The sequence below is a fragment of the Molossus molossus genome, unplaced genomic scaffold, assembly GCF_014108415.1.
Source record: "Molossus molossus isolate mMolMol1 unplaced genomic scaffold, mMolMol1.p scaffold_m16_p_19, whole genome shotgun sequence".
In the NCBI taxonomy this organism is placed as follows: Eukaryota; Metazoa; Chordata; class Mammalia; order Chiroptera; family Molossidae; genus Molossus; species Molossus molossus.
In genome coordinates this window covers 3906822-3931224 of record NW_023425354.1, presented here as the reverse complement: position 1 = coordinate 3931224, position 24403 = coordinate 3906822, and the positions used below count along the sequence as shown (strand labels likewise).

General features: G+C 47.7%; 2 protein-coding genes across 6 annotated transcripts in view; one reads left to right on the top strand and one right to left on the bottom strand.

The window, feature by feature from the left end:
* SRSF2 (serine and arginine rich splicing factor 2) overlaps positions 1–282 on the bottom strand; it is a 3252-nt gene extending 2970 nt beyond the window's left edge. For all 4 annotated transcript variants that reach the window (XR_004960347.1, XR_004960349.1, XR_004960348.1 and 1 more), the window contains exon 1: positions 1–282. This exon is cut by the window's left edge and continues 318 nt beyond it. Coding sequence is in view for 1 of the 4 variants with exons in the window: in XM_036268847.1 (XP_036124740.1) it covers positions 1–44 (44 nt within the window). In the remaining 3 variants the exon portion in view is untranslated.
* Positions 283–937: 655 nt separating this feature from the next.
* MFSD11 (major facilitator superfamily domain containing 11) lies at positions 938–22546 on the top strand. 2 transcript variants are annotated; one of them, XM_036268837.1, is made up of 14 exons: positions 1298–1333; positions 1857–1912; positions 2946–3031; positions 3477–3584; positions 4195–4274; positions 4388–4484; positions 5787–5845; positions 7144–7288; positions 9580–9620; positions 14453–14518; positions 16134–16259; positions 19119–19293; positions 20255–20390; positions 21601–22545. In XM_036268837.1, the coding sequence occupies exons 4-14, from the start codon at positions 3478–3480 to the stop codon at positions 21763–21765; spliced, it is 1197 nt and encodes a 398-aa protein (XP_036124730.1). In that variant the 5' UTR covers positions 1298–1333; positions 1857–1912; positions 2946–3031; position 3477; the 3' UTR covers positions 21766–22545. The 2 variants fall into 2 exon arrangements, with proteins under 2 accessions (XP_036124729.1, XP_036124730.1); XM_036268836.1 differs by lacking the exon at positions 2946–3031 and having other exon boundaries at positions 938–1333; positions 21601–22546.
* Positions 22547–24403: the final 1857 nt, after the last annotated feature.

The following is a 24403-nucleotide window of genomic DNA, read 5'->3' as shown; positions in this document are numbered from 1 at the left end:
GAGGTCATGCCCTCCACATCGGGAGGCGGGCGGCCGTAACTCATGGCCCTGGGGAGTCGGCCGGGCCCTGCGACTGCGCGCCGGAAAACTAACGCCCTGGGCGGGCCCGCGCGTTCGGCCGAGGCGGCGGCGGTCTCTTCGGACTAGCTCGGCTCCGCGCCGCGCCTCTCCTTGAACACTTGGCTTCCGCGTGGAAAGGGTTCCGAAAGCCCACCAGACGAACCGAACAACCGTCCTCCGCGATACAGAAGCAACTGGACGAGTGTCCTGCCCCAGCGCCCATTTATATTCCCCCTCACAAAATGGCGCCCGCGCCACCCAGAAATCAATACTCTGATTGGCTAATTCCGCAACGTCCCCGCCGCGTGCCCCGCCCCTACCCGGGGCGCCTGCGCAGAGCTGGGAAAAGCGCGGAGTCACTGCGGCTGGGAGGGGCGAGCGGCATTTGCCGGCAGTTGGAAAGCCCGCGAAACGCTTCTTCCGGCGGGGTGCTCTCGGGCAGGAGGAAGAGGAGGTGCTCCCCTTCTGGGCTCCGCCTTCTTTTCCATGCCTGTAGCCGAGTTCCACGCAGCTGTTCGCCTGGGACCTCAGCCCCGCCGCCGTCGGAGGACAAACTCCGTCCCCTGTTGGCGTCTCTGTGTCCCTAGCCGCCTCCGACCCCGCTATGTGGTCCCCAGGTCGCCTCCCGCAATCCCCCAGTCTTTCGCTGGATTCCCCTTTCAGGCCTCCTTCGCCAGCCCCCGCGGGCTCGGCCCTGCTCCCCTCGGGGCGACGGAGCTCCCCGAACGCGCCTCCAGGTCTTCGGCCGCGCGGGACTGCATTTCCCAGCGGGCTGTGCGGCCGGCGCCACGTTTGCAGTCAGGTGACCGGGTCGCCTGACCAGCACTGAGTCAGGGCCGGGCGGGCGGGGCCGCGCCGGGCTCTGCAGCTCGCCCTTGGCTCCGACCCCCGTGCCGGGCCCCTCCACCCGGGGCGGCAGCGTTCTTGGCGCTTCTGCGGGTGCTGGGCTCTTCCTTTCTCGGACCGTACCCCAGGAAGGCCCTGGCCGCGCCCGCGGGGGAGCTTCACCCGAGCCCGGGATCCCGACCCAAGAACTGGAAGTTGGCAGCCTGGCTCCCTGGCTCCCGGATCTGCCTCCTCTGCCCATCTCTTCATTGCCCAGGACTGGCAGTGGGTTGGCCCGGAGGAGAGCTGACCGCCCTGGGCTGCTGCTGACCTCCGGCAGAGCGGAGCCAAAATGTCCCCGGAATCCAAAAAGCTTTTCAACATCATCATTTTAGGAATTGCCTTTATGTTTATGTTCACCGCCTTTCAAACTTGTGGAAATGTGGCGGTGAGTCGGGATCTGCTGTCCCCCCTTTGAAGTGCCTCTCCTAATGCCTCCCGAAAGTGACAATACACATTAATTACATGTAACAGCGCGCTTAAACCGCGCCTGTTATTTTCTCTGCCTTCCTCGTTTTTCTGGTTTTGTTTTTGTTTGTTTTGATTAGGTTTGATTTCGTGTATCAGACATTTCTTCTGAACACATGGGGATGTGAAACATTGACTTTATTTCTCTGATTTGGTTTGGGGTTTGTGTGTTGACCTATTTATTTTATTTCTTGTCTGTGTTTAAGGTCCAGATTATACTTGGAGAGTTAAGGCATAGTTTCAGCAGCCCCCGTCCCCCCACCCCTTCCCTGTCATTTCTTTCCTGTTCTGTAATCCTTTTTCTTCACTCATAGTCACTTTCAGGATTAAGTATTGATTATCTACAATTTTTGCTTTATTCTCGGTACTTGGAGAGCTTTGGGGGGGGATGTAGGGATTGCAAAAACGTTTCGTTTTGTTGATTAGATTTGTCTTCCACACAGCAAACTGTCATCAGGAGCTTAAATAGCACCGATTTTCATGGCAGTGGATACACCAGGTATGGAACTGTACAGTTGGTTTTACTTTATATGTGACAGTGGTTGCTTAAGTCTCCATCAAAAGCACAGTCAGTAAAATACTGTAAGTTAGTAGTACTGCTTTTTTATTCTCTGTATCTAGACTGTTTGGGAGAACGTAACAGAATAAAGGTGATGAGTTTAGGTTTCATGTAGAATGAGACACCGGGTTTGAACTCCTGGCTTCACAACTTAATTGCTGCATTATCTTAGGCAAGTGGCTTTGATTATCTTAGTCCGTCTCCTTGCTCACCTAATACCTGTCAAGTGTTGGGCACAGTATCTGGCACTTAGTAAACACTCTAGTGTTGTCATGTTACCCAGTCTTAAACAGAGGATGTTATATATGACTCTTGAAACATTTGGTCTGTCTGTTTTTGTAATTTCATAATGATTCATATGCTGTCATTGGGAGCTGTTAGATTTTTATTGAGGTGGTTAGTCCCAGTTTTGCACGTGGAGAAAATGAAGTGGAAAGACCTTCATAAGTCACTAGTACACTGTGCCTGGAGCTGGGGCTGTAATATTTGCATGTGTCTAAGCACGGATAGGTTCTTAATTTCTCCATAGTTAGGTATTATATTGTAGCCAACACCAGTCCCCTGTGTCATCTTTCCCCACCGCCACCCTATCAAAGTCTTGTTTGGTTATTACCTATTCTAAGCCTGACTTTGTACACAGTATTTGGGGATAAAGGGATGTTTATGTCCATTTTCTAAAGGATTACTACAACTTTCTATAGTGCTTTGTATTCATGCATATTCTAAAGAACAAGTGAAGGGACATTTGATATTTGGGAGATTCATAAAAGCCTAAGAATAGTTTGCTTTGACCTTTTTAAGTAGTAAATGAATTCAGGACCTTTGAAATGGTTTTAGTTACACTTTGTCACAAGACACACATACTAGGTAGGGCTGGGTCTATAGTAGCTGAATGATGTTCAATGACACCATTAGGTTGAGCTAAATAAACTCTGGCTTAAGCAAGTTATAACTCTGTGCTTGTTATTTGTAGCAGTGAACTTGCATGCAGTTGCCAGGAGTTGTAGGCTGTTTGGAGAGCAGATTGGTTGACTAGGGCCTCTGGAGTCAGATTACCAGGTATGGGATCCTGGCTCTACCATTCACCATGTATCCAGGTGGACTTTGGGCAGGTTACTTAGCCCTTCTGTGTTTCAGTTTTCTTTTTTGTAAAATGAGGACAATAACAATACCTTTTTCACAGAGCTATTAGGATTAAGAGCAAAAACATGTATAAAGTACTTGGCACAGCCTATTACATGTTATGTGTTAGTTGTTATAATTTACCAGTACATCAAAAATAATTTCATCCACAGCATACTTATTCAAAGAAACATTTGATGAGACTTCAATATTTTGTACAAGCGAAAACTTTAATGTGGCATTCAGTTTAAGGATGTAGTGTTCATAAATGCTGACTAAAGAGTATGAATGCTTATTGCAAAACATCTACAGACGAAGTAAATGTGAAAGAGTGAACTTTTGAGATGGAGTTTTGTCTTGTTTTTGTGTGTTATGTGTATAGCATGGCCATTATTTATGGAGTGTTCTCTGCTTCGAATTTGATCACGCCATCAGTGGTTGCCGTTGTAGGACCTCAGCTCTCTATGTTTGCTAGTGGGTTATTTTACAGGTGAGTAGTCTGGTTTTCTTTCATTCGTTTTACTTAGAACCCCTTCAGCATCTTTCAGGCACAAGGTAGACTTCTAACAGGAACTCGCCAATTGGGTTGAATAGAACAGAGGCGATGTTTTAGGGGCCTGGCTGTCTTCTTGATGCTCTGGGATACCGTGTAGTTTCAGTGTGATTGGACGTGTATACACTTGCTATTGTTTTACTACTAATAGAAATAGTACCCAAAAAACCTCTTTCCACAAGAGTTGAAAAGAACTTCCCATGAAATAATCTTATTTTATATCAAGTTGACTAACAGGAATTCACATGAAATATCTAAACTTTTCTTGTGCGCTGTCCCATTGTGGGCTAAGTCCCATCATGGGCTAAGCAGCTGGCAAAGCCCATCTGCAAACCTTCATTCAGTGTCTGATTTTGGAAATTTGAACTAGTAAATTAAGAAATTACTAGGTCACCTCTGTCCCTTTTTATTGTTTTGTTTTCAGCATGGGAGGAGTCCTTTACAGGTTGAGTTTTAAAAGAGAACCCTCAGAACTGATTCCTAGAAGGCATAATTGACATTCCATCTCAGGTGTTTGACTATAATACGTTGACCTGTTATATTTTAGCATGTACATTGCCGTTTTTATCCAGCCTTTCACATGGTCCTTCTACACAGCCTCTGTTTTCATCGGAATTGCAGCTGCTGGTAAGCATTTTGATGTTTGTTTTCTTGGCCTTACCTCAGAGCAGCATTTGTGAGTTTCGTATGTAAAGCTAAGCGATTTCATTCCCCTGATAACCTTTTGGTTTGAATTTTAGTACTTTGGACAGCACAAGGAAACTGCCTGACAATCAATTCAGATGAGCACACCATTGGGAGAAACAGTGGAATTTTCTGGGCACTCTTACAGTCTAGGTAATGATCCTTTTGGAGCACAGTCTTTCCTGTCATTTTTTGTCTCATCCTATTTTTAGATCTTTGTTGTGTTGAAAACTCAGATCTTCCATGTTGTATGACTGAAGTTCCTAGCTGCTTATAGATTATACATTTTATAAAATTACTTAAAATGCATGGACTTACCTCAAATGCATTGGAGCTTATGATTAGTAAATAGATACTAATATTTAGCATTGACTCTATTTCAGGGACTGTTGGGCTCTTTACTTAATTTCAGTAATCCTTACTACCTCATACAAAGAAAACAGGTTTAAAAGTTAAGTAACTGATCTGATTGAAACCATCATGATCTGGACTCCAGAGGCCACGTCCTTCTGACCAAGCTACACTACCAAAAGGGTGGTTTTTTAACAATCCTCACTTGAGGATATTTTTCCATTGATTTTTTTTTTTTTTAAGATAGAGTGGGAGGAAGCGAATGGAGCGCGCGTGTGAGAGAGAGAGAGAGAGAGAGACATGGATGTGAGAGACACACATTGCTTGGTTGCTTACTGCGCTACCCTGACCCGGGCTGAGGTACATGCCCTTGACCAGGAATTAAACCCGAAACTCTTTGGTCTGCCGGCCAGCGCTCTAACCGCTGAGCCAAACTGGCCAGGGCCCAGGTAGCTATTAACAAATACATACTTAAATTCAACAGTGAGACTAACACTGAACAATGGAACGTGTTACATATTTCCTAAAGGCAACCACAGTCATTCTATCATGGAATCTATCCTCATGGATCTTGCCTAAAACTTTAGCATTGATAAGGCTTAACAAATGCAAATGTGTAGTCTCAAGGGGTTGGATATTAAGAAACTGCAGTATGCGAGGTTTCTTCTCTAGGAAAGTTTGCAAAATGAAATATCTGATGAGATGCAGATAACTAAATCGTGGGTTTTTTTCATAGATTTTTTGAAATTTAAGATTTTAGAAATAGCATACGCTTGTTTCCGGGGAGTCATTTCCAGAGTTCCAATAATAAATCACATGTTTCAACGTGAGTCAAGACTTCTTTGAAGGGCGGTTCTGAATCAGGTTACTGTCACGTGGAGGGAGGCCAGACTCCATCTGGGTCAGTTTCATTTTTCAAGAGTCAGGGTGAAGATGACATTTTTAAATGATTTAGGGCAGGTAGATTCTTCTAAAATTATATATGCTTTCTTCTTTCTCTCTTTGTAACAAGTAATGGAAAAATTGTTTAAAAAACTAGAAATATGAAAATAATTTCCCAACATTCTTTATTTCTTTCCTTTTTTTTTTTTTTTTTAACTCCAGCTTGTTCTTTGGAAACCTCTACATATATTTTGCTTGGCAAGGGAAAACTCAGATATCAGGTTTGTTTTATTCATATTGCTTTATTCAGATATATGCAAAGCATTTAATAGTAGTTTCACAAAAATACACATTGTTGCTTTGTTTAAAAAGTGTTCTGATGGACCTTGGTACCTTGAATACTCTCAGATTTTAGCTTTCATGCCCAGGCCGGTTTGGCTTAGCAATTATAGCGTCGGCCCGTGAACCAAAGAGTCTCGGGTTCAATTCCAGTCAAGGGCACGAACCTCGGTTGTGGTTTGTCCTTGGCCCTGGTCAGGGTCACGCAGGAGGCAACCAGTTGATGTGTCCCTCTCACATCAATGTTTCTCTCTCTCCCTCTCACTCCCTCTCCCTCCATCTCTCTCCCATTCTACCTCTCCCACTCTCCCCCTCCCTCCCACTCTATCTGAAGATGAATGGAAAAAATATCCTCAGGTGAGGATTAAAAAACAAATTTTCTTTAGCTTTTAGTAACTTCTTTCCTTGGATTATATTGTTAAACTGGGATTATAGCTAATGACTTCAAGTGGCATTTCAAGGTGGGGGTTGTATATATATGGGCAGGTTGTGCTATATATATGGGCATGTGAGTCAGCTGTTGCTTTTTTCTTTTGTTAGTCCTCACCCGAGGGTATTTTTCCATTGATTTTTAGAGTGAAAGGGAAGGAGGCAGAGAAAGAGAAACATTGATGTGAGAGAGACACATCAGTTGGTTGCCTCCAGCACAACCTGGACTGGGACCAGGGATTGAACCTGCAACCCAGGTATGTGTCCTTGACCAGGAATTGAACCCCTGATTGCTGAGCCAAACCAGCCAGGGCAGTTGTCACACTTCTTTAAAACATTTTTTTTTTTCTTGATTGATTTTTTTTTTTTTTTGGAGAGAGAGGAAGGGAGAAGCAGAGAGAGTTAGAAACATCGGTTGGCTGTCTCCTGTATGCCCCGCATTGGGAATTGAGCCCACAATCTGGGCATGTGTCCTGACCGGTAATCGAACCAGCGACCTCCTGGTTCATGAGTCGACGCTCAACCACTGAGCCGCACTGGTCCGGCAATTGTCATACTTTTGAACTCTTGAATAGTTTTGCCTTCTGTATTCTCCTTTGATTAAAAGAATATGATTAAGTTCTTGTGCTGTTTTTTTGTTTGCTTATTAGTATTTCTCTAACTGAAAAACAAAGGCAGAGATATCCTATTTTACTGACGCAATAAAGTAATTTAATGAAGTATTTTCACAGTTATAAACAAGCTCCGAACATCGTGCTAACTCTGCATTTGTGTGCATGCTCAGGCTGTGTCCTCTCTTCTTTCTCCCCAGAGGGTGACCGGAGGACAGTGTTCATTGCCCTGACAGTGATTAGCCTGGTGGGAACAGTTCTTTTCTTTCTCATTCGGAAACCAGATTCTGAAAACATCCTGGGAGAAGACGAGTCTTCCGATGACCAGGACGTGGAAGTCAATGAGTAAGAAGTTGGAAATGGCCCTTTTTATTTGACAAAATATTTGAGTAGATCTAGTCGAGAGGTGCCCGGCCTTTTCATAGCCTGATACCTGATACTGGGCAGATATAAGGGGAATGTTTTAAAGCAAATGAAGGGAAGGAGATAAAAGGAAGGAAGAAAGAGAAGGAACAGCTCTGGCTAGTTTGGCTCAACGGTTAGAGCGTCAGCCTGTGGTCCAGAGAGACCCGGGTTCGGTTCCTGCTAAGGGCATGTACCTTGGTTGCAGTTTGTCCCCGGCCCTGGTTGGGTCACGTGGGTGGCAGCCACTCGATGAGTCCCTTTCACGTCGATGTTTCTCTCTCTCTCTCTCCCTCCCACTCTATCTGAACAAGAAATGGAAAAAAATGTCCTCAGGTGAGGATAAAAAAAATAAAATAGAAAGGGAATAGAAGGCAGCTTTGCCCCACCCCATTCCTACAGGACTGGGCAGCTTGTGTTGGAATTCTTGTACTAGAAATGGCTTCCTTTCATGTCACACTGAACTCAGCTGGGTGATGTGCAGCTGAGTGCTAGCTGAATCGACTGTGTTTTAATGGGCTGCAGAGTATAAGGCAGTCCCTGCTTATTTGAGGTGTGAAGTATGAATATTAGAACCCTGCATCTGATTCTGTCCAGCTACCAGCTGAGGGTATATTGATTAAATTGAGTTGAAATAGTATTTGCTTTCAGGGAAGGCATGAATTATTTATTTATTTATTTATTTTTAATCCTCACCCAAGGACACGTTTTTCATTGATTCTAGAGAGAGGAAAGGAGAGGGGGGGAGAGAGAGAGAAACATTGATTGGTTGTTTCTTGTACATGCCCTGACCGGGGATTGAACCGGAAACCTGGGGATGTGCCCTGACTTGGATTTGGACCTGAGACCTTTCTGTGCATGAATGACCCTCTAACCAACTGAGCCACGCCAGCCAGGGAGGGGAGGCGTGAAGGTTTTTATGGTGAGGAAAAAATGTTTTCCTGTTGGTTAGAACATGCTACCTTTTTTGTATCTGTCATTTATTTATTAAAATCAACTAGATCTGCTCTGGCTGGTGTGGCTCAGTGGGCTGAGCATTGTCCTGTGCACCAGGAGGGGTTCAGTTCCCTGTCCAGGGCACATGCCTGGGTTCGGGTGCTGCGGGGATCACGTGGGGGCAGCTGGTGGTGCTCTTGCATCCATGTTTCTCTCTCCTCCCTTTCTCTTTCTCTAAAAGTCAATAAACTATTCTTTAAAAAATAAGTAAATAGGTCTTCATTAGTTTTTTTTTCTTTTTTGTAAACAATATCATTTAAAAGTATAGGAGAAGTAGGTATTACTCTGTTGGCTGGTAGGATGAGAAATGTAATCTTTTAAAAACTTTCTTACATAATCATAATGAACAACTACACTTACATTAGCTCATGTAATTCTCACAGGTGAGCAGTAGTGTCCCTAGTTTATAAATGAGGAAATGAGACAGAAATGAAGTAATTTGTCTAAAACCATATAATTGATAAGTGACAAGGCAGGACTCCAGACTCTGAAGCACACATATTTTTGTTGTCGTTAATCCTCACCTGAGGATATTTTATCTATTTATTTTATTTTATTTTTAAGAGAGAGTGAAACGGACGGAGGGAGGGAGGAGAGAGAGAAACATTGATGTGAGAGAGACACATCGATTGGTTGCCTCTTGCACGCACCCCAACCAAGGTGGGGATTGAACTTCAACCCAGGTACATGTCCTTGACCGGGAACCGAACCCGAAACCCTTCAGTGTGCAGGGTGACGCTCTAACCTCTGTGCCACACAGGCCAGGGCGGAAGCCCACATTTTTAATCAATAGATTATACTGCACCCAACCGTGAACCACAGATGGTGGTGTTGCTTTTGAAGAGTTTTAACACTGAAGAACTTACTTTTTCCATAGTAGGAGAACTTGAATTCTCACAAATAGTTTTTATGGGGTGAAAATAGCAGGGTAGAAGAGATTTCTGTCCTGCCTGAGCTGTCATATCTGAAAAACACATACATGAATATGTTCAGTAAAATGGGTATGGAAGAATTGTGTTCCATTGTTAATACGGCCACCCAGGTGGCCTCTGACCGCATGCTCGGCAGCAAGGACATGGGCCATGAGTGACTGCTGGAGCAAGGAGCACCAGGGGGCACGGGAAATCTTCGCCAGACCACGTAGAGGACAGTGTCAGTGACAATGTGATAGTATTTTGGTTCTCTTTTCAATTTTCAGGGGATAAAAACTTTTGTTTATTTTCTTATTCCCTCACCAGGCCTGCCCAGAACAACATGACGAAGGCGGTAGACGCGTTCAGTGAGTATTTCCGTATCTGAATTGCAAGAACTAACTGTCCAGGAACGACGTCAGCCTTTGCCTCTCCCTTTCCCCCGGTAACTGGATGACAGTACCCTGGTATTTTCATTCTCCCAGGTTTACCGCTCGGAAATCACGAGTCTTCTCAGGAAACAGCTCTGTGGGGTGGGGGGTGGGGGGTGGTCCCACAGCCCGCCCAGTGGGTGTGTGAGGGAGCGTGAGGGGCTGCAGAGAGCTCAGGAGACGGGAGTTCACATGGGAAAGTGAGAGCACACGGGCCCTTATCCCTCAGATTGGAGCTGAGCTCCGGTGACCCAGTCCTTTGTGAGAACAGTCACACTCACCTGTTGGGGGTTCTTCCTGGCTAAACCTCTCTGTGGGTTTTATTTTACTCTCATGACGGTTCTGAGCATCATATAACATGTACGATATAGCCTGTAGATATGGTCTCTCCTTATCTCCGTTTCGTAGCAGATAAAATTGAGACGTAGAGACGTTATGTACCCAAGGTCAAACAGCGAGCGCGTGACCCAGCTGGTACTGGAGCCCAAACTGTGTGGCAGGCAGGGCCAGAGACGCCCACGGTGGCTGCCGTGTGGCTCCTTCCGGACAGGCCACCAAGGCCTCCACTTCCGAGGGGCCTGATGTGGGTCGTGCTTCGCTCTGCTTCCAGCTTCGTCTCCCAGGAGAGAGTCCGAGGTTCTCGCTGTCGGGTAGGGTTAGCCTTCTGGGGCCACCCTCTCAGTAACCCCTCGTAGCCGCTGGCCCAGTGCGTTTGGGTAATTATGCTGGCCCGTAGGTTGGCTTAGGCTAGGGTGTGCATCTTGGCCTCCTCCGCTGGGCTGGAGGGGGCGGAGCATGCCCACTTTTAGCTGGGAATTCCTGTGGCCGCTTCAGGAAGGGCCTGTGGCTGTGGTAGTCTGAGCCTCGCACGCATAGTGTATCATTAAACTGTTTTATCAGGCTTTTGTGTGCGTTTCTTATGTTTCCGGAACACATTCATAATTATAAACTGGACTACGTGTTATAATTAAAAAGGATATAGCTTGACTGTCCTGCAGCAAGATGGGAGGTCACCACAGCCAAAGGTCTGGCCTTGAGCTTTGCTGGTCTAAAAACTTACTTGTCAGAGTCCCCAGAAGGGAAGGACTCAAGCTAAAGCTCACGGAAATGGTGTTTCACCGTTTATGATGACATTTACTACTTCCAGCGAGCCCTTCAGGATGTTTTCTTCCTGCTCTTGGGGCCTAGAAAGCCATTTTGGTTTATTTGGTGAGTGTGGAGTCAGGAAAAGGGAGGTTGAGGACCTTCACGCGGGTAGGGACGGTTCGTCCAGCCCTGAGGAGGCTCCATTACTGAACCCTGCTCTCTGGCTGTCTTGTTCTTAACCAGCTTCAGGAGGGCCTTCCTAGGCAGTTAAACAAGCTTTGCCTCAACTTCTCCGTCTGTGAGATGAGGCACTAGCATAATCAGGGCCGCATACTTGTCAGCATGGAGCTAGTCGGTTACTTGGTGGGGTTCAGGAGTTGTAGGTATTGGACTGTCAGGTTTGGATGGGGAGAAAGAAGGCTGCAGCCAAAAAGGTAAGGCAAACAAAGAAAAACAAAATGAAGAGATTTAAACACCACCACCGAAGGCATGTAGGTGCTGTAGGGAAGCAGATCTAGGTGATGGTCCCCGGGCAGCTAGGGAGCAGCAGGAGGTTCTGGGTATCAGGAAGCCAGAGGCAAAGAGAAAGGAAGAAGAATGTTCAGGTCTCAAGTAATTCGTCTGGGCCAGTATTTCGTTTATTATTTAGTCACGACCTTTCTCCCATCGATGCTGTGATGGATGTTGTGTGCAGAAGGTTCTTGCTCATCTAGAAAGCACTTAATTCCACAACTGAATGCATGTTTCATGTGATTCTAGAAACTTTCAGTGGACTTTTCATAAATTTATTTTCTGGTCTTGACAAAATGATCCTAAAATTCATCTGGAAGAATAAATGTTAGACTAGGCAAGAGGATTTTTAAAAAGGAGAAGGACTTTCTCTAAGAAATGCTGAAACCTATTGTGAATTTATTTGAAAACGTTGGAGTAGTAACAGCATTTCCATATGGGAATGTGGAATACTATGGAAGAGACCGTGTAGAAAAATAGAGATTCGTACTTCCTGTCTGATACTAAAATTCCACATAGAGTAAATGTAAAAATGAAACCATAAACATAATCAAAGACAGCCCTGGCCGGTTTGGCTCAGCGGTTAGAGCGCCAGCCTGCGGTCCGGAGAGACCCGGGTTCGGTTCCCGCTAAGGGCATGTACCTCGGTTGCAGTTTGTCCCCGGCCCTGGTTGGTTGTGCGGGTGGCAGCCACTCGATGTTTCTCTCTCTCTTCCTCTATCTGAGCAAAAAATGGACAAATGTCCTCAGGGGAGGATAAAAAATAATAATAATAATAATCAAAGACATTGATTGGGCAGAGAAAAGCCTTTCTAGCAGGTCGAACAATATGGGAAAAGAATGCTCTTTGTTTCCCTGACATGTCACACTTCACTCCTTAAAACAACCTTCGGATGTTAAAACGGCGGGGAAATGTCTGCAGCCGTGACAGAGCCGTCATGAACCAGCGAGAGAAGCGTAAACACACACAGAGAAGCAGGAACACTCCAGTAGAAAAATAGGCATTTTAGAAACATACAGAAAGTATAAGAAATGCAAATTTAAAAGCTTTCTATCAAATTTCAGTTAAAAAAAATTTTTTTTAATTGATTTTAGAGAAAGACAAAAAAAGAGAGAGATAGAAACATTGATGAGAGAGAACATCGATTGGCTGCCTCCTGCATGCCCCCCACTGGGGATCAGGCCTACAACCTGGGCATGTGCCCTGACCGGGAATTGAACCAGTGACCTCTTGGTGCAGGGTCAACGCTCAACCACTGAGCCACACTGGCTGGGCTCTATCAAATTTCAGAAGATGAAAAAGAATTATCAGTATTTTGTGGAGGTGCGTACTTACATGCATGAGCCCACACTGCTGGTAAGAATATGTATTTCTGTTACTTTTTTAAAAATTTTTTTATTCCTCACCTAAGGATATTTTTCTGTTTATCATTAGATAGAGTGGGAGGGAAGGAGATAGAGAGAGGGACAGAGGGGGGGGGGAGAGAGAGAGAAAGAGAGAAACATTGACATGATAGAGCCACGTCGACTGGTTGCTTCCCGCACAACCTGATCAGGGCCTGGGACGAACCACAACTGAGGTACGTGCCCTTGACTGGAAACTGAACCTGTGACTAATTGGTCTGCAGGCCGACTCTAACCACTGAGCCAAACTGGCCAGGGCTATTTCTGTTACTTTCTGAAGAGTGATTTATCAGTAACAATCAAAAACCTGCCCTGGCCAGTTTGCTCAGCGGTTATAGCATGGGCCCTCGAACTGAAGGATCTTGGGTTCGATTCCTGGGCAAGGGCATGTACTTGGGTTGCAGGTTCGACCCCGACCTCTTTTGTGCAGGAGGCAACCAATAGATGTGTCTCAAATTGATTCTCTCTCTCTCCCCCTTCCTCCTTTCCACTCAATCTAAAATCAGTGGGAAAAATGTCCTCTGGTGAAGATTAACAAATCAAAACAAAAAAGAATAAAGAATCTTAAAATGATTATTGCTTTACTCAAGCAATCCCACTAATAGGATTATCCTCAGGAAATAATTAAATCTTTTGTCAAGATTTAACTACTAAGTTGTCTGTATTAGTGAGAAACTGGAGGTAATTTAGATTATTCAACTACGAGGCGTTAGTACATAGATTATCCTAGCTATTCAAATGGTCACTATGAATGTTAGAAAATATCTTCTCTACTATGTGAAAACAAATTATGAAATGGTATGTGTAGTGGTATCTTTTTTTACTTTTATTTTATTTAAAAAAATTTTTTTCCTTTATTGATTTTTAGAGAGAGAGGAAGGGAGAGGGAGAGAAAGATAGAAACATTGATGAGAGAGATATCATTTGGCCGCCTCCAGCACGCCCCTCATTGGGGATTTGGCCCACAAACTGGGCATGTGCCCTGACTGGGAATCTAATCAGGGACCTCTTGGTGCAGGGTCGATGCTCAACCACTGAGCCACACCAGCCAGCCTCTTTATTTATTTATTATTATTATTATTATTATTATTATTTTGTTAATCCTCACTCAAGGATATTTTTTCAATAATTTTATAAAAAAATCCTCTCCTGCCCTGGCCGGTTTGGCTCAGCGGTTAGAGCGTTGGCCTGCAGTCCGGAGAGACCCGGGTTCGGTTCCCGCTAAGGGCACATACTTTGGTTGCAGTTTGCCCCCAGCCCTGGTCAGGTCGTGTGGGTGGCAACCACTCGATGTGTCGCTTTCACGTCGATGTTTCTCTCTCTCTCTCTCCCTCTCATTCTATCTGAACAAAATATCGCAAAATGTCCTCGGGTGAGGATAAAAAAAAAAAAAAAAAATCCTCTCCTAAGGATATTTTTCTATTTATCTTCAGATAGAGTGGGGGGGGGGGGGGGAGAGAGAGAACCATTGATTGGTTGCCTCCCACACGAGCCCAAGCAGGTCCAGGGACCAAACTGCAGCTGAAGTCCGTGCCTTTGACTGGAACCAGACCCACGACTCTTTGGTCTGGGGGTAACCGCTGAGCCAAACCGGCCAGGGCTCACCTTAAACATTTTCATCTGAAGCACAAACCTCTGTCCCAGGGTATTTGTTTACTAACATTATTGACCAAGGGGTGTTTTGGTGAATAAATGATTCAGAATTTTTGTTTGATTAACTGAAATTGAGGTAAGTATTCCAAAATTGTTTTTTTTTGTTTGTTTCACAGAAAAGTCTCTTAAATTATGTGTCACCAAGGAGATGCTCCTTCTTAGCATTACAACTGCCTATACAGGTAAGTACTTATAAGGATTTAAGTATTTTGTGTGTTTTGTGTTGCTGAATAATGAGAACAAGGGCTAAAAACCACCACCGTGCTGTTGTGTGTCACACTTCTGTGCGTTGACTGGGCTCCGCTGGGTGGTCCTTCTGGGGGTCTCCGTGGGGGTCTCTCGTGGGTGCAGTTAGAGGGCAGCCGGCCCGAATGTTCAAGATGGTTTCATCTGCTTGTATGAACAGGTCAGATCCAGGCCAGGGCTCTCTCTCTGCAGGTGTCTGGCCAGCTGCAGGACCTCCTCCCACGTGATCCCCTCCTTCCAACCCAGCAGGATAGCCAGACTTCTCACTGGCATGGGCTCCAAAAAGGGCCAAAGGAGAACCGACCGGACCCTAAGTCAGCCTGGCACCTGCCCAGCGTCACCCCCGCTGCACACAGGGCCAGCCCATGTTCAGTGTGGGACCGTCCTGCACGCAGGCTTATAGCCAAGGGCACGGTTCATCCCCGCCAGTGATTTTCAGGCAAAGTGGAGCACTACGGAAAATGACATGAGTAGATCTTGGTGATTTTACATGGACTAAGATCGTTTCTAAGGAAAAGGAGCCAGCCTGAGGCTCGCCACCAGTCACGGGATGTGCTAAAGGGAGGAGCGCTGGAGGTCTCAGGGATGATGAGGAAGTCTGCCTCTCGGAAACAGGCCGTAATGAGCCAGCTTCCCCTTTACCCTTACCTGCTTCATGGGTACAAACTGCTTTTTAGGAGAAAAAGAATAAATACTGAACGGCTTTAGAATTCAGTTAAGGTGTGTAGCATTGAGGAATCAGGTCTTCTGATCTGCCCTCATTTTCACCCTAATTAAAAAAAAATTTTGTCCTGGGAAAGGGGTTTAATTAAAATATTATTGTGTGATAGTACATATTGGTTTTCTAAATGTATGTTCCCATTCTCTTGAAAGCTATTAAAATTTTATGTTAAGCCCTGGCCGGTTTGGCTCAGCAGTTGGAGCGTCGGCCTGCGGACCAGAGAGTCCTGGGTTCAGTTCCTGCTAGGAGCACGTACCAAAAAAAAAAAAATTTATGTTAAGCCCTGTTCACTTTGGCTCAGCGGTTAGAGCATCGGCTCGTGGACCAATGCGTTTCGGGTTCGATTCCAGTTAAGGACATGTACCTCGGTTGCGGTTCATCCCCAGCCCTGGTCGTGTTCGTGCGGGAGGCAACCAGTCGATGTGGCTCCATCACACCGATGTTTCTCTCTGTCTGTCTCTCCCCCCCACTCCCTCTAACTGATAATAAGAAGAAAAATATCCTCGGGTAAGGAATTAAAAAAATTTTTTTATGTTAATTATATCCTCTGCCCATCCCCTGTCTGCATACAGAGTGACCATTTTTAACTTAAAGATGTCTTTGCTTCTTTGAGTTGTGTATTTTTATCTGAAATATGTGACATCTGCCACCTTGTGGCTAATCCCACAGCATCAGTTATGTAGCCTAAACTCACGCTCCGCTTGGGAGGTGTCTGCCTGAGCCCGGGTCTGTCTCTGTGTGAGTTAGAGACGGACACAGCTAGAACTGCTACCTGAAGGCAAGCTGGGGGAGGGTGTGGGAGTCTCACGTGAACCCGCTTTTTTCTAAAGGTCTGGAGCTGACGTTCTTCTCTGGTGTGTACGGAACCTGCATCGGCGCCGTGAATACATTCGGGACGGAGGAGAAGAGCCTCATCGGACTGTCGGGCATCTTCATCGGCATTGGAGAGATTCTAGGTCAGGAGAAAGGTTTTGCATTAAATCAGTTTGCTAAGTTATAATAGACATTTGAAGTGTACTTGACCTTTCTATTTTTTATTTCCCCACTTATTTTTACCCAAATGGGTATGCCTTTGTTTTTTTTTTTTGTTTTGTTGTCACTGTTCTAAGACAACTAAATGACTAGACATTTACCAGGTAACCCACAGACAGAACCATGAACAGGGTAACACAGTCCCTGAAACTGCTCGGGGAAGTGGCTCGGAACCCCTGGCCTTCTCCTCCGACACAGTGGGGCCGCCTCTCCGGTCCAGGTCTGGCAACTGCCCGCAGCGGCGGTCCTCAGCCTCCTGGAGCCGCGGCCCTTTACACGGGCAGCTCCTCGTGTGTGGGGACCCCGGCCATCAACTATTTTCGTTGCTACTTCATAACTGCAACTTTGCTACTGTATGTCTTAGGCGACCCCTGTGAAAGGGTCATTCAACCCCCACAGGGGTCGCGACCACAGGTTGAGCTCCGCTGGCCTGCGGGGTCAGCGCACACTCCCCAGGGTCAAGGGCGTCTGCCCTCACTTCAGATGCCAGTAGTGAGTTCCGGGTCCCCAGGCTACCCGCGCTTCTGTCTCACGGCTATGAATTTGGGATCCCCACAAGCCCCCCGGAAAATGTTATGCTCAATATTAGTTTGTTGTAGAGGGTACAAGTGACCAGCCAGATGAAGAGGTTCATAGGACAAAGTCCTGAAGGGTTCTGAGTGAGGGAGCCTCGTCCCCATGGAGTTGGGGTGCAGCACCCTGCCAGCATGTGGAAAGCTCTCCCCACACTATGGTTTAGGGGTTTTTGTGGCAGTCTCATCATGAGGGCACAGTTAATTAGTCCATGGCCGTTGGTGGTTAACTCTCTCTAGTCCTCCTCCCCTCCCAAGGTTGTGGGGCTGAAAGTTCCAACCCTCTAATCAAGGCCTGGTCCTTCTGGCAGCCAGCCCCTCCTAGGGCTTTCTTAGGGCCACCCCAGCCCTCCCCACGGATCGCCTCGTTAGCACGGACTCCGGCCCTGGGAAAGGGATCCTTGTGGCCGAGAGAAGGCACTCGGAACACGGGATCCCGGGGTTAGGAGCTCTGTACCGGAAGGGGGAGGAGGAAGGAGCCAGGCAGAGGCCAAGTACTTTATCATACGACACTCGTTTTCCTGACTCCACACATCTGTGCAAACACAGTATCCTGGACATTGGGTCACATGTGAGGGGCTTACCAACAATACTTATTGTGAATGCACCGTGTGAACTACAAACTCCCTGCCTACACGGAGCTTGTGTTCTTGGGGAAGAGCACAGATGGAACACATAGGGACCCCAGACTGTCAGACCCGATCAGCTGTGGGGCGAGCAGCCTGTGTTTCTGTTCCTCTGTTGTCACACCGGGCGCCCCAGTGCAGATACTGGAGCACGTGCAGTGCAGTTACCGTGATTGCTCTGTCTTTGCTCAGTCTCACATCTGTGACAGTTCTGGGGTAAGCTTTTTTTTTATTTTTTTTACAACTTTATTGAGATATTATTCACATGTCACATGATTCACTCATTGGAAGTGTACAGGTCAGTGTTCTTCAGGGTTTGCACTTGGTTGTGCACCCATCACTGTGATTTTAGAACATTTTATCACCCTTCCCCAGGCAACTGCTGGTCAGTCCACTGTCTTTCTCTGTAGATTTGCTCGTTCAGGACATTGCATTTCAATGGAATCATGCTGTGGATGGTCTCTGTCTGGCTTCTTCCACTTAGTGTAGTGTTCTCACGCCTCTTCCGTGTTCCAGCACACGCTCATTCCTTTCTTATAAACACGAATTGTATGGATACACCACATCCCACCCGCCATCATCTGACGGACACTGAGCCCCGGGCCGGTGTGAGTAGTTTCTGTGGGAACACTTGTTCCACTTCTCCTGGGTGGATGCCTGCGTAGGACTGGACTTGCTGGGTCACATGGTAACTCTGTGTGACTGATCTTTCTCCTCGAGAGGGGTCCTGTTGTCCTACTGTGCGTGCCTGGTGATGTTGCGGACACCAGACATTGTGACCTTGACCTTGTTGGGTGCTGGATGTGTTTGTAGTCCTATGAATACTCCTGGGCTTTGTTTTTGGATGCAGTTCGTTTGCTTGGAAACAGTGTGATCCTTTCAGGTCCTGCTCATAAGATGTGTGGGGCAGGTCTGGAGCAGCGTTCACACCGGGGCTGCGTGTTCCTTCCTCCTGACGGGAGATCCTGCCGTGTGCACCAGGGTGGGAGTGAGGAGAGTCCCGGCTGGCTGCGGGCCTGGCACTGTGCCAGCCCAGGGCAGGGCGCGAATGCCTCCAGCCCTCGGAGGGCCCCTTTCCTGGGTCTCTGCTGGCTCGCCCACACTATGGCGGACCAGCACTCCGTCGAGACCAGGGCACCGCGCAGGTCTCCCGAGTGGTCTCTGAGCAGCTGTCCGTGTGGTTCCGTCCTGGGAGCTCTGGACCCGGTGTCCCAGGCTCTCGGCTCGGAGGCAGCGCCCCCATGCCTTCCCTCTGACAGCGGGGCGGTGGAGGCTCACCCTCTGTTTCCTGTCTCGGACATCACTGCCCTTTGATGCCTGACATCCGTTCCGACTTCGCATCCATTGCTTTACACTTTTTGTACATTTTTTAAACCAGTCCCTGTTACTCCATCTCACCTAGAAGTCCATTCTGACTTTTAAAATTATTTCTGTTTCAATAGTTATTTCTTATTTTATATATTTGTGCATTCTGTTTTTATTGATTAAATTAACTATTGGTTTGTCTAGTTTATTTCTTTTTTCAAATCGATTTGATTTATTAACTTGACCTTGGGTTTTCTGTTCTGTCTCATCGATTTTCTAGGTGGAAGCCTCTTTGGCCTGCTGAGCAAGAATAATCGTTTCGGTAGAAACCCAGTGGTGCTGCTGGGCATCCTGGTGCATTTTGTAGCTTTTTATTTAATATTTCTCAACATGCCTGCGGATGCCCCTATTGCTCCCCTCGAGGGGACCGATAGCAGTGCCTACATCAAACCCAGGTATGGTGACCCCTCCCTGGCAACCCAAGGGAGGGAGGGTGGGGCAGGGCCAGCAGATGGCTCGATCTTTAGAATGGAGCAGTTAATCCTTTTCCGGGAAGCCTGTTATCTTTATAAGGTCACCTGTCAAGTGTTAATGGAGCTAGAATGCGTTTAGATAGAAATCCACAGAGTTATTTTTGTCGTTGGTTTTCACCTTTCCCCCAACTAAGTCTTTTTCTCAGTCTGAAGGAGCACCGGAAGTGTCTGGTTTGAATGTTTTCACCTCTGCTCTTTGAGCAGTGAGCTCTCTCGAAGCGAAGGTCAGGAGGAAGAAAGCGAGGAGCGAAGGGGAGCTGGCCAGCGGGCAGGGCAGCCAGCGGGCAGGGCAGCCAGGGCTCTCGCAGGGCAGCCGGCGCTGTGTGCGCAGATACAGGCCTCGTGCCCAGATGCCCGCGCTCGGGCAGCCCACACACGGAGCCCAGAGCCGGCCAGGCTGTGGCCGCGGGTGCATTAGAGCATGAGCTCTCCCTCTGGAAACTCTCTCTGTTTGTTCTTGTCTCACAGTGTTTATTGGAAGGTAAAATGCTTTTGTGGGTGAGTTGCTCTTACATTTTAAATGGCTCTAGCAGCCCTGGCCGGTTTGGCTCAGCGGTTAGAGCGTCGGCCTACAGTCCAGAGAGACCCGGGTTTGGTTCCTGCTAAGGGCACGTACCTCGGTTGCAGTTTGTCCCTGGTCCTAGTTGGTTGTGCAGGTGGCAGCCACTTGATGTGTCCCTTTCACATCGATGTTTCTCTTCTCTCTCTCTCTCTCTCTCTCTCTCTCTCTCTCTCTCTCTCTCCCCCTCCCTACCTCCCACTCTGCCTGAACAAAAAATTGAAAAATGTCCTCGGGTGAGGATTTAAATAAATAAATAAATAAATAAATGGCTCTAGCAAATACTGTTGATACTCATTCTAAATGCATTTTTATTTTATTCAGCAAAGAAGTGGCCATCTTCTGCAGTCTCCTGTTGGGTCTTGGAGACAGCTGCTTCAACACCCAGCTGCTCAGTATCTTGGGCTTCCTCTACTCCGAAGACAGTGCGCCCGCGTTCGCGGTCTTTAAGTTCGTCCAGGTAGCCCCTTCGCAGGTTGTGCGCCCTTTGTTTTAGTGCTTAACCTCGTTTTCTTCGTGTGTCTGAGATGAATGCCAGGGACAGCCTTTCGGGGACTTGTGATTAGAATTAAGAAGTGTTGTAGGCGGCGGGAAGGGCACCAGGTGTTAGACCCGTGGGTCAGGCCGGACCTGGGTTCAGCAACCTCAGTACCTGCGTTCTGGCTTGGAAAGAAATCAGAGGCAAGACCCACACTATAAGAGGACATTTGTTTGGAAAATCACCGAGGTAGAAGAAGTAATTTGTAGAAGAAATTCGCTGAGGAAACAAGTTATAGAGGCAAAGGAAGGGCTCTTGGAGCTTGGGAGTGAGGAAGGTCAAGGTGATGCCTGGGGGGAAGGAGGGAGGGACAAGGGGTGGGGAGGGACAGCTCCCTGGGTCCCCTTGTCCTCAGGGGATTAAGGGTGGAGATTTCAGGGGCGGTCTCGGAAGATCTCAGTAGAGTATTCAGCAGCTGTCCAGGTGTGTCCTTTCAGGTGGGGTCTGTCTGCACTGACTGCGCCAGGGCAGGGTTATCATCCTGTGCAGCTGGTCCTGGGGCACCCATGGGGTTGCTGGTCTGGTTTTGCTGTTCTTCTGGAGCTGAAGTACACTGAGGCCTAGATGTTGTCTCTAGGGAAGGAAGGTCGGGGGGCCCAAACCGCATGACCAGCCATGTGCTAGGGGAGGAAGGTCACCCTGGGGGCGAGGGCCCACCCTACAGTTCTCCTTTGCTAGGCACCTGGGGCTTCTACCTGGTGACCCTCTGCATGTGGCCATGGTCCTTCTCTGCTCATGTCTGACTGCGCAGCGCAGAAGCAGTGCGTCGTGTCGCTGCCCCGCACCTGGGGAAGGGATTTGCCGTCTGCTCTCTACGACTCAGACACTAGACACTCCCTTTCGGTCCCTGGGTCCATTCATGGTGGACAGCCCTCACTGTCTGCACACTGTGTCATTACTCCAGTTTTCACAGTTACTGTTGTGACAGAGATTTGTAGCTCCTTGATGGCTACCGCCTCTAGACGGGCGTTTCTGATGCATGTCCATGAGCTGGTGACTCGTGGAGTCCTGTGGAGGCGCAGGGAGAGCCGAGGGCACTGCCAGCCACAGAGCTGGGGGCAGGGGGTGCACGGGGCTCGCTGTGGAGCTGAGGCCTCCTGTGCACGTTGTGACTTGTTTTCTCTGTCCTTAGTCCATCTGTGCAGCCGTGGCGTTTTTCTACAGTAACTACCTTCTTCTCCATTGGCAACTCCTGCTCATGGTGATCTTCGGGTTTTTTGGAACTGTGTCATTCTTCACCGTGGAGTGGGAAGCTGCTGCCGTTGTCGCTCGGGGCTCTGACTACCGCAGTATTTGATCCACGGAGCCGGCGAGAGGAGGGAGGCCCCGCTGCAGACAGCACAGCTGGGGACAGCGTGACTGAGGACGCCACCGCCCATTCTCAGCGTGCTGGTGATTGGTGTGCAAGATCAGAGACGTCGGACTGCCAGTCTGCCAGGGTCGGTGTTCAAGTTTACAGACATGCACTCTTTAAGGTGGAGTGAGGGAAACGCGTTCTGTCCATTGTAATTGTTCGAGGATGTTCTTCAGCTCATCTGTCGCGAGTTCTGTATGATCATGTTGCCGAGTGTAGATGTTTTCCTCTCCCTCCTGTCTCCTTGAAAGACCTCGACTCCGAATACTAGGCCGCATGTCACGGGAGGTTCCCCCTGGGTATCGAGTGTGCTACTGCGTAATAATGGGGAGCACATGCTAGGCACATGTGTGTCTGGGAGTGACATTGAAATAAATCGCAAGATGCTGTTTGCACTTTCTTCCTCTTTAAATGCGGTTTGATACGTTTTCTTACCTCGCAGTTCAGAGCGAGGAGAGGCTGCTAAGTGTTGTAGAGCGAGTCTGCAGCCCTGAAAACAGGAGTCTAGCGTCTGTAACTGAAGGAAAACACTAAAGCCGCAGTGACAGGAGGAGGAGGTCTCTGGTTCTAGAGGACGGATGCCGACAAGCGAGCTCCGGGCCGCGAGGTCGCTGCTGCCTGGAGCAGGCGCCGGCGCACACAGCTGGGAAGTCGGGGCTGCAGCCTGACTGCTCGGGCGGTTTACACGGAAACGGTAACTTTCCTCCACAAGAGCTTGCTTAAAATAAAATAGAAATTTAGCCCAGCCGGTGTGGCTCAGTGGTTGAGCGTCGCCAGTTCGATTCCCGGTCAGGACACATGCCCAGGTTGTGGGCCCAACCCCAGTGGGGGGCATGCAGGAGGCGGCCAGTCGATGTTCTCTCTCATCCATGTTTCTATTTCTCTCTCCCTCTCCCTTTCCTCTCTCTCTAAAATCAATAAAGGAAAAAAAATTGAAAAAAAATTTACATGCAATTCAGAAGCCATAAAATTCACCATTTTCTAATATGTACAGTTTAATGTTTTTTTTTTAGTATATTCACAAGATTGTATAACTATCACCATGACCTAATTCCAGAGCATTGTCATCACCCCAGAAAGAACAGCATGCCTGTTAGCAGTCATGCCCAGTCCTCTGCCGGGCCTGGCACGCACTAATCCGCTCTCTGTGGGTTTGCCTCTTCTGGCCATTGTTTATGAATGGAAGAGCTTGCTTTTAAATGTGATTTTTAACTGTACAAATGAAGAAATGTATGGTGAAGTCCATTAAGCCAAGAGGACAAACGCCCTGTTTTTTGTTGTTGTTTTTTTATCCTCACCGGAGGACATTTTTCCATTCTTTGTTCAGATAGAGTGAGAGGGAGAGAGAGGAAGAGAGAGAGAAACATCGACGTGAAAGGGACATATCGAATGGCCACCACCCGCATGACCCAACCAGGGCCGGGGACAAACCACAACCGAGGTACGCGCCCTTAGCGGGGAACTGAACCCGAGTCTCTCCAAACCACAGGCCAACGCTCTAACCGCTGAGCCAAACCAGCCAGGGCTCGTCGTTTTTTTTTTAAACCTGCTAGAGATTTAGAAATGTTACAAATCTGAGGAATTTCAGACTCGCTGGCAAATGCGGAGCTGGGAAACCCCAGTGGGAGCCAGACCCTGGAGACGCTTCATTTGTGGGGAGCACTAAACTCTTGTTCCCCGTGCTGGCGTTAGGTTTCTTTCTTGAAGTTCAGATAAACTCAGCTGGCTTCGTTGATCCTTTAGAAATCACTTGTGAATGCTATTTCAGAAACAAATGATTTTATCTATTTAAGCACACCATTGTTTGCCCAGGTGTATTAGTTTTTTGTTTTTGTTTTTTTGGTGTATTAGTTTTTATCACTCCATATTAGCCTAAAACTTAGCCACTTGAAACACACATTTGTCCTTTCAGACTTCCTGTGGGTCAGGAATCTGGGCGTGGCACAGCTGCGCCTGTCACAAGGCTGTGTGGTCAAGGTGTCCGCTGGGGTTCAGCGGGGGTGGACCAACACTCATCAGCTCACTTGTGCCCCTGTCGGCCGGAGTTGGTTCCTCACATGCTGCTGGGCTGAGTCTTAGTTTCTTAGGGCTGTTGGCTGAAGGCCACCCTCTGCTCCTTGCTCCACGGAGCTGTTTGTCTTCAGGGCAGCTCACAAAACATGGCACCTGTCTTCATCAAAGAAAGCAAGCCAGAAAAGAGAGAAGGCAGTCTCAAAGTGATTCCCACCCTCGAGGGAGGGGACTGCACAAGGGAGTGAGGACCAGGAGTCAGGGCTCCTCGGGACCATCCTCCAAGGTGGCTTATCGCGCTGGGCTTACCTGTTTCACATGTACTTGCAGAACTGGGTCCTCACTCCCATGTCAGTCATTCTCCCAGGCTCTTGCTCTGTTTGCTCCTAATGGATCTGCAGAGCAAGGAAGCCATAGCATCTGTCACCTGTAGGCCTCCTGATAACTTGTCAAAAGGGAAATGGAACAGAGGCGAGAAGATGGGGAATGAGACTCCGGCTGCCTCCCGCTGCTACGAGCCATGCTACTCGCTTTCCACTTCGAGCTCATGTTTTCTGTTTCGGGGGATTTT

Coding starts and splice junctions, on each gene's coding strand:
- MFSD11 (XM_036268836.1), top strand. CDS start 1,238: ATGTCCCCGGAATCCAAAAAGCTTTTCAACATCATCATTTTAGGAATT. Junction 16,260..19,118: donor CGGCATTGGAGAGATTCTAG/GTCAGGAGAAAG, acceptor TCGATTTTCTAG/GTGGAAGCCTCTTTGGCCTG. Junction 19,294..20,254: donor AGTGCCTACATCAAACCCAG/GTATGGTGACCC, acceptor TATTTTATTCAG/CAAAGAAGTGGCCATCTTCT.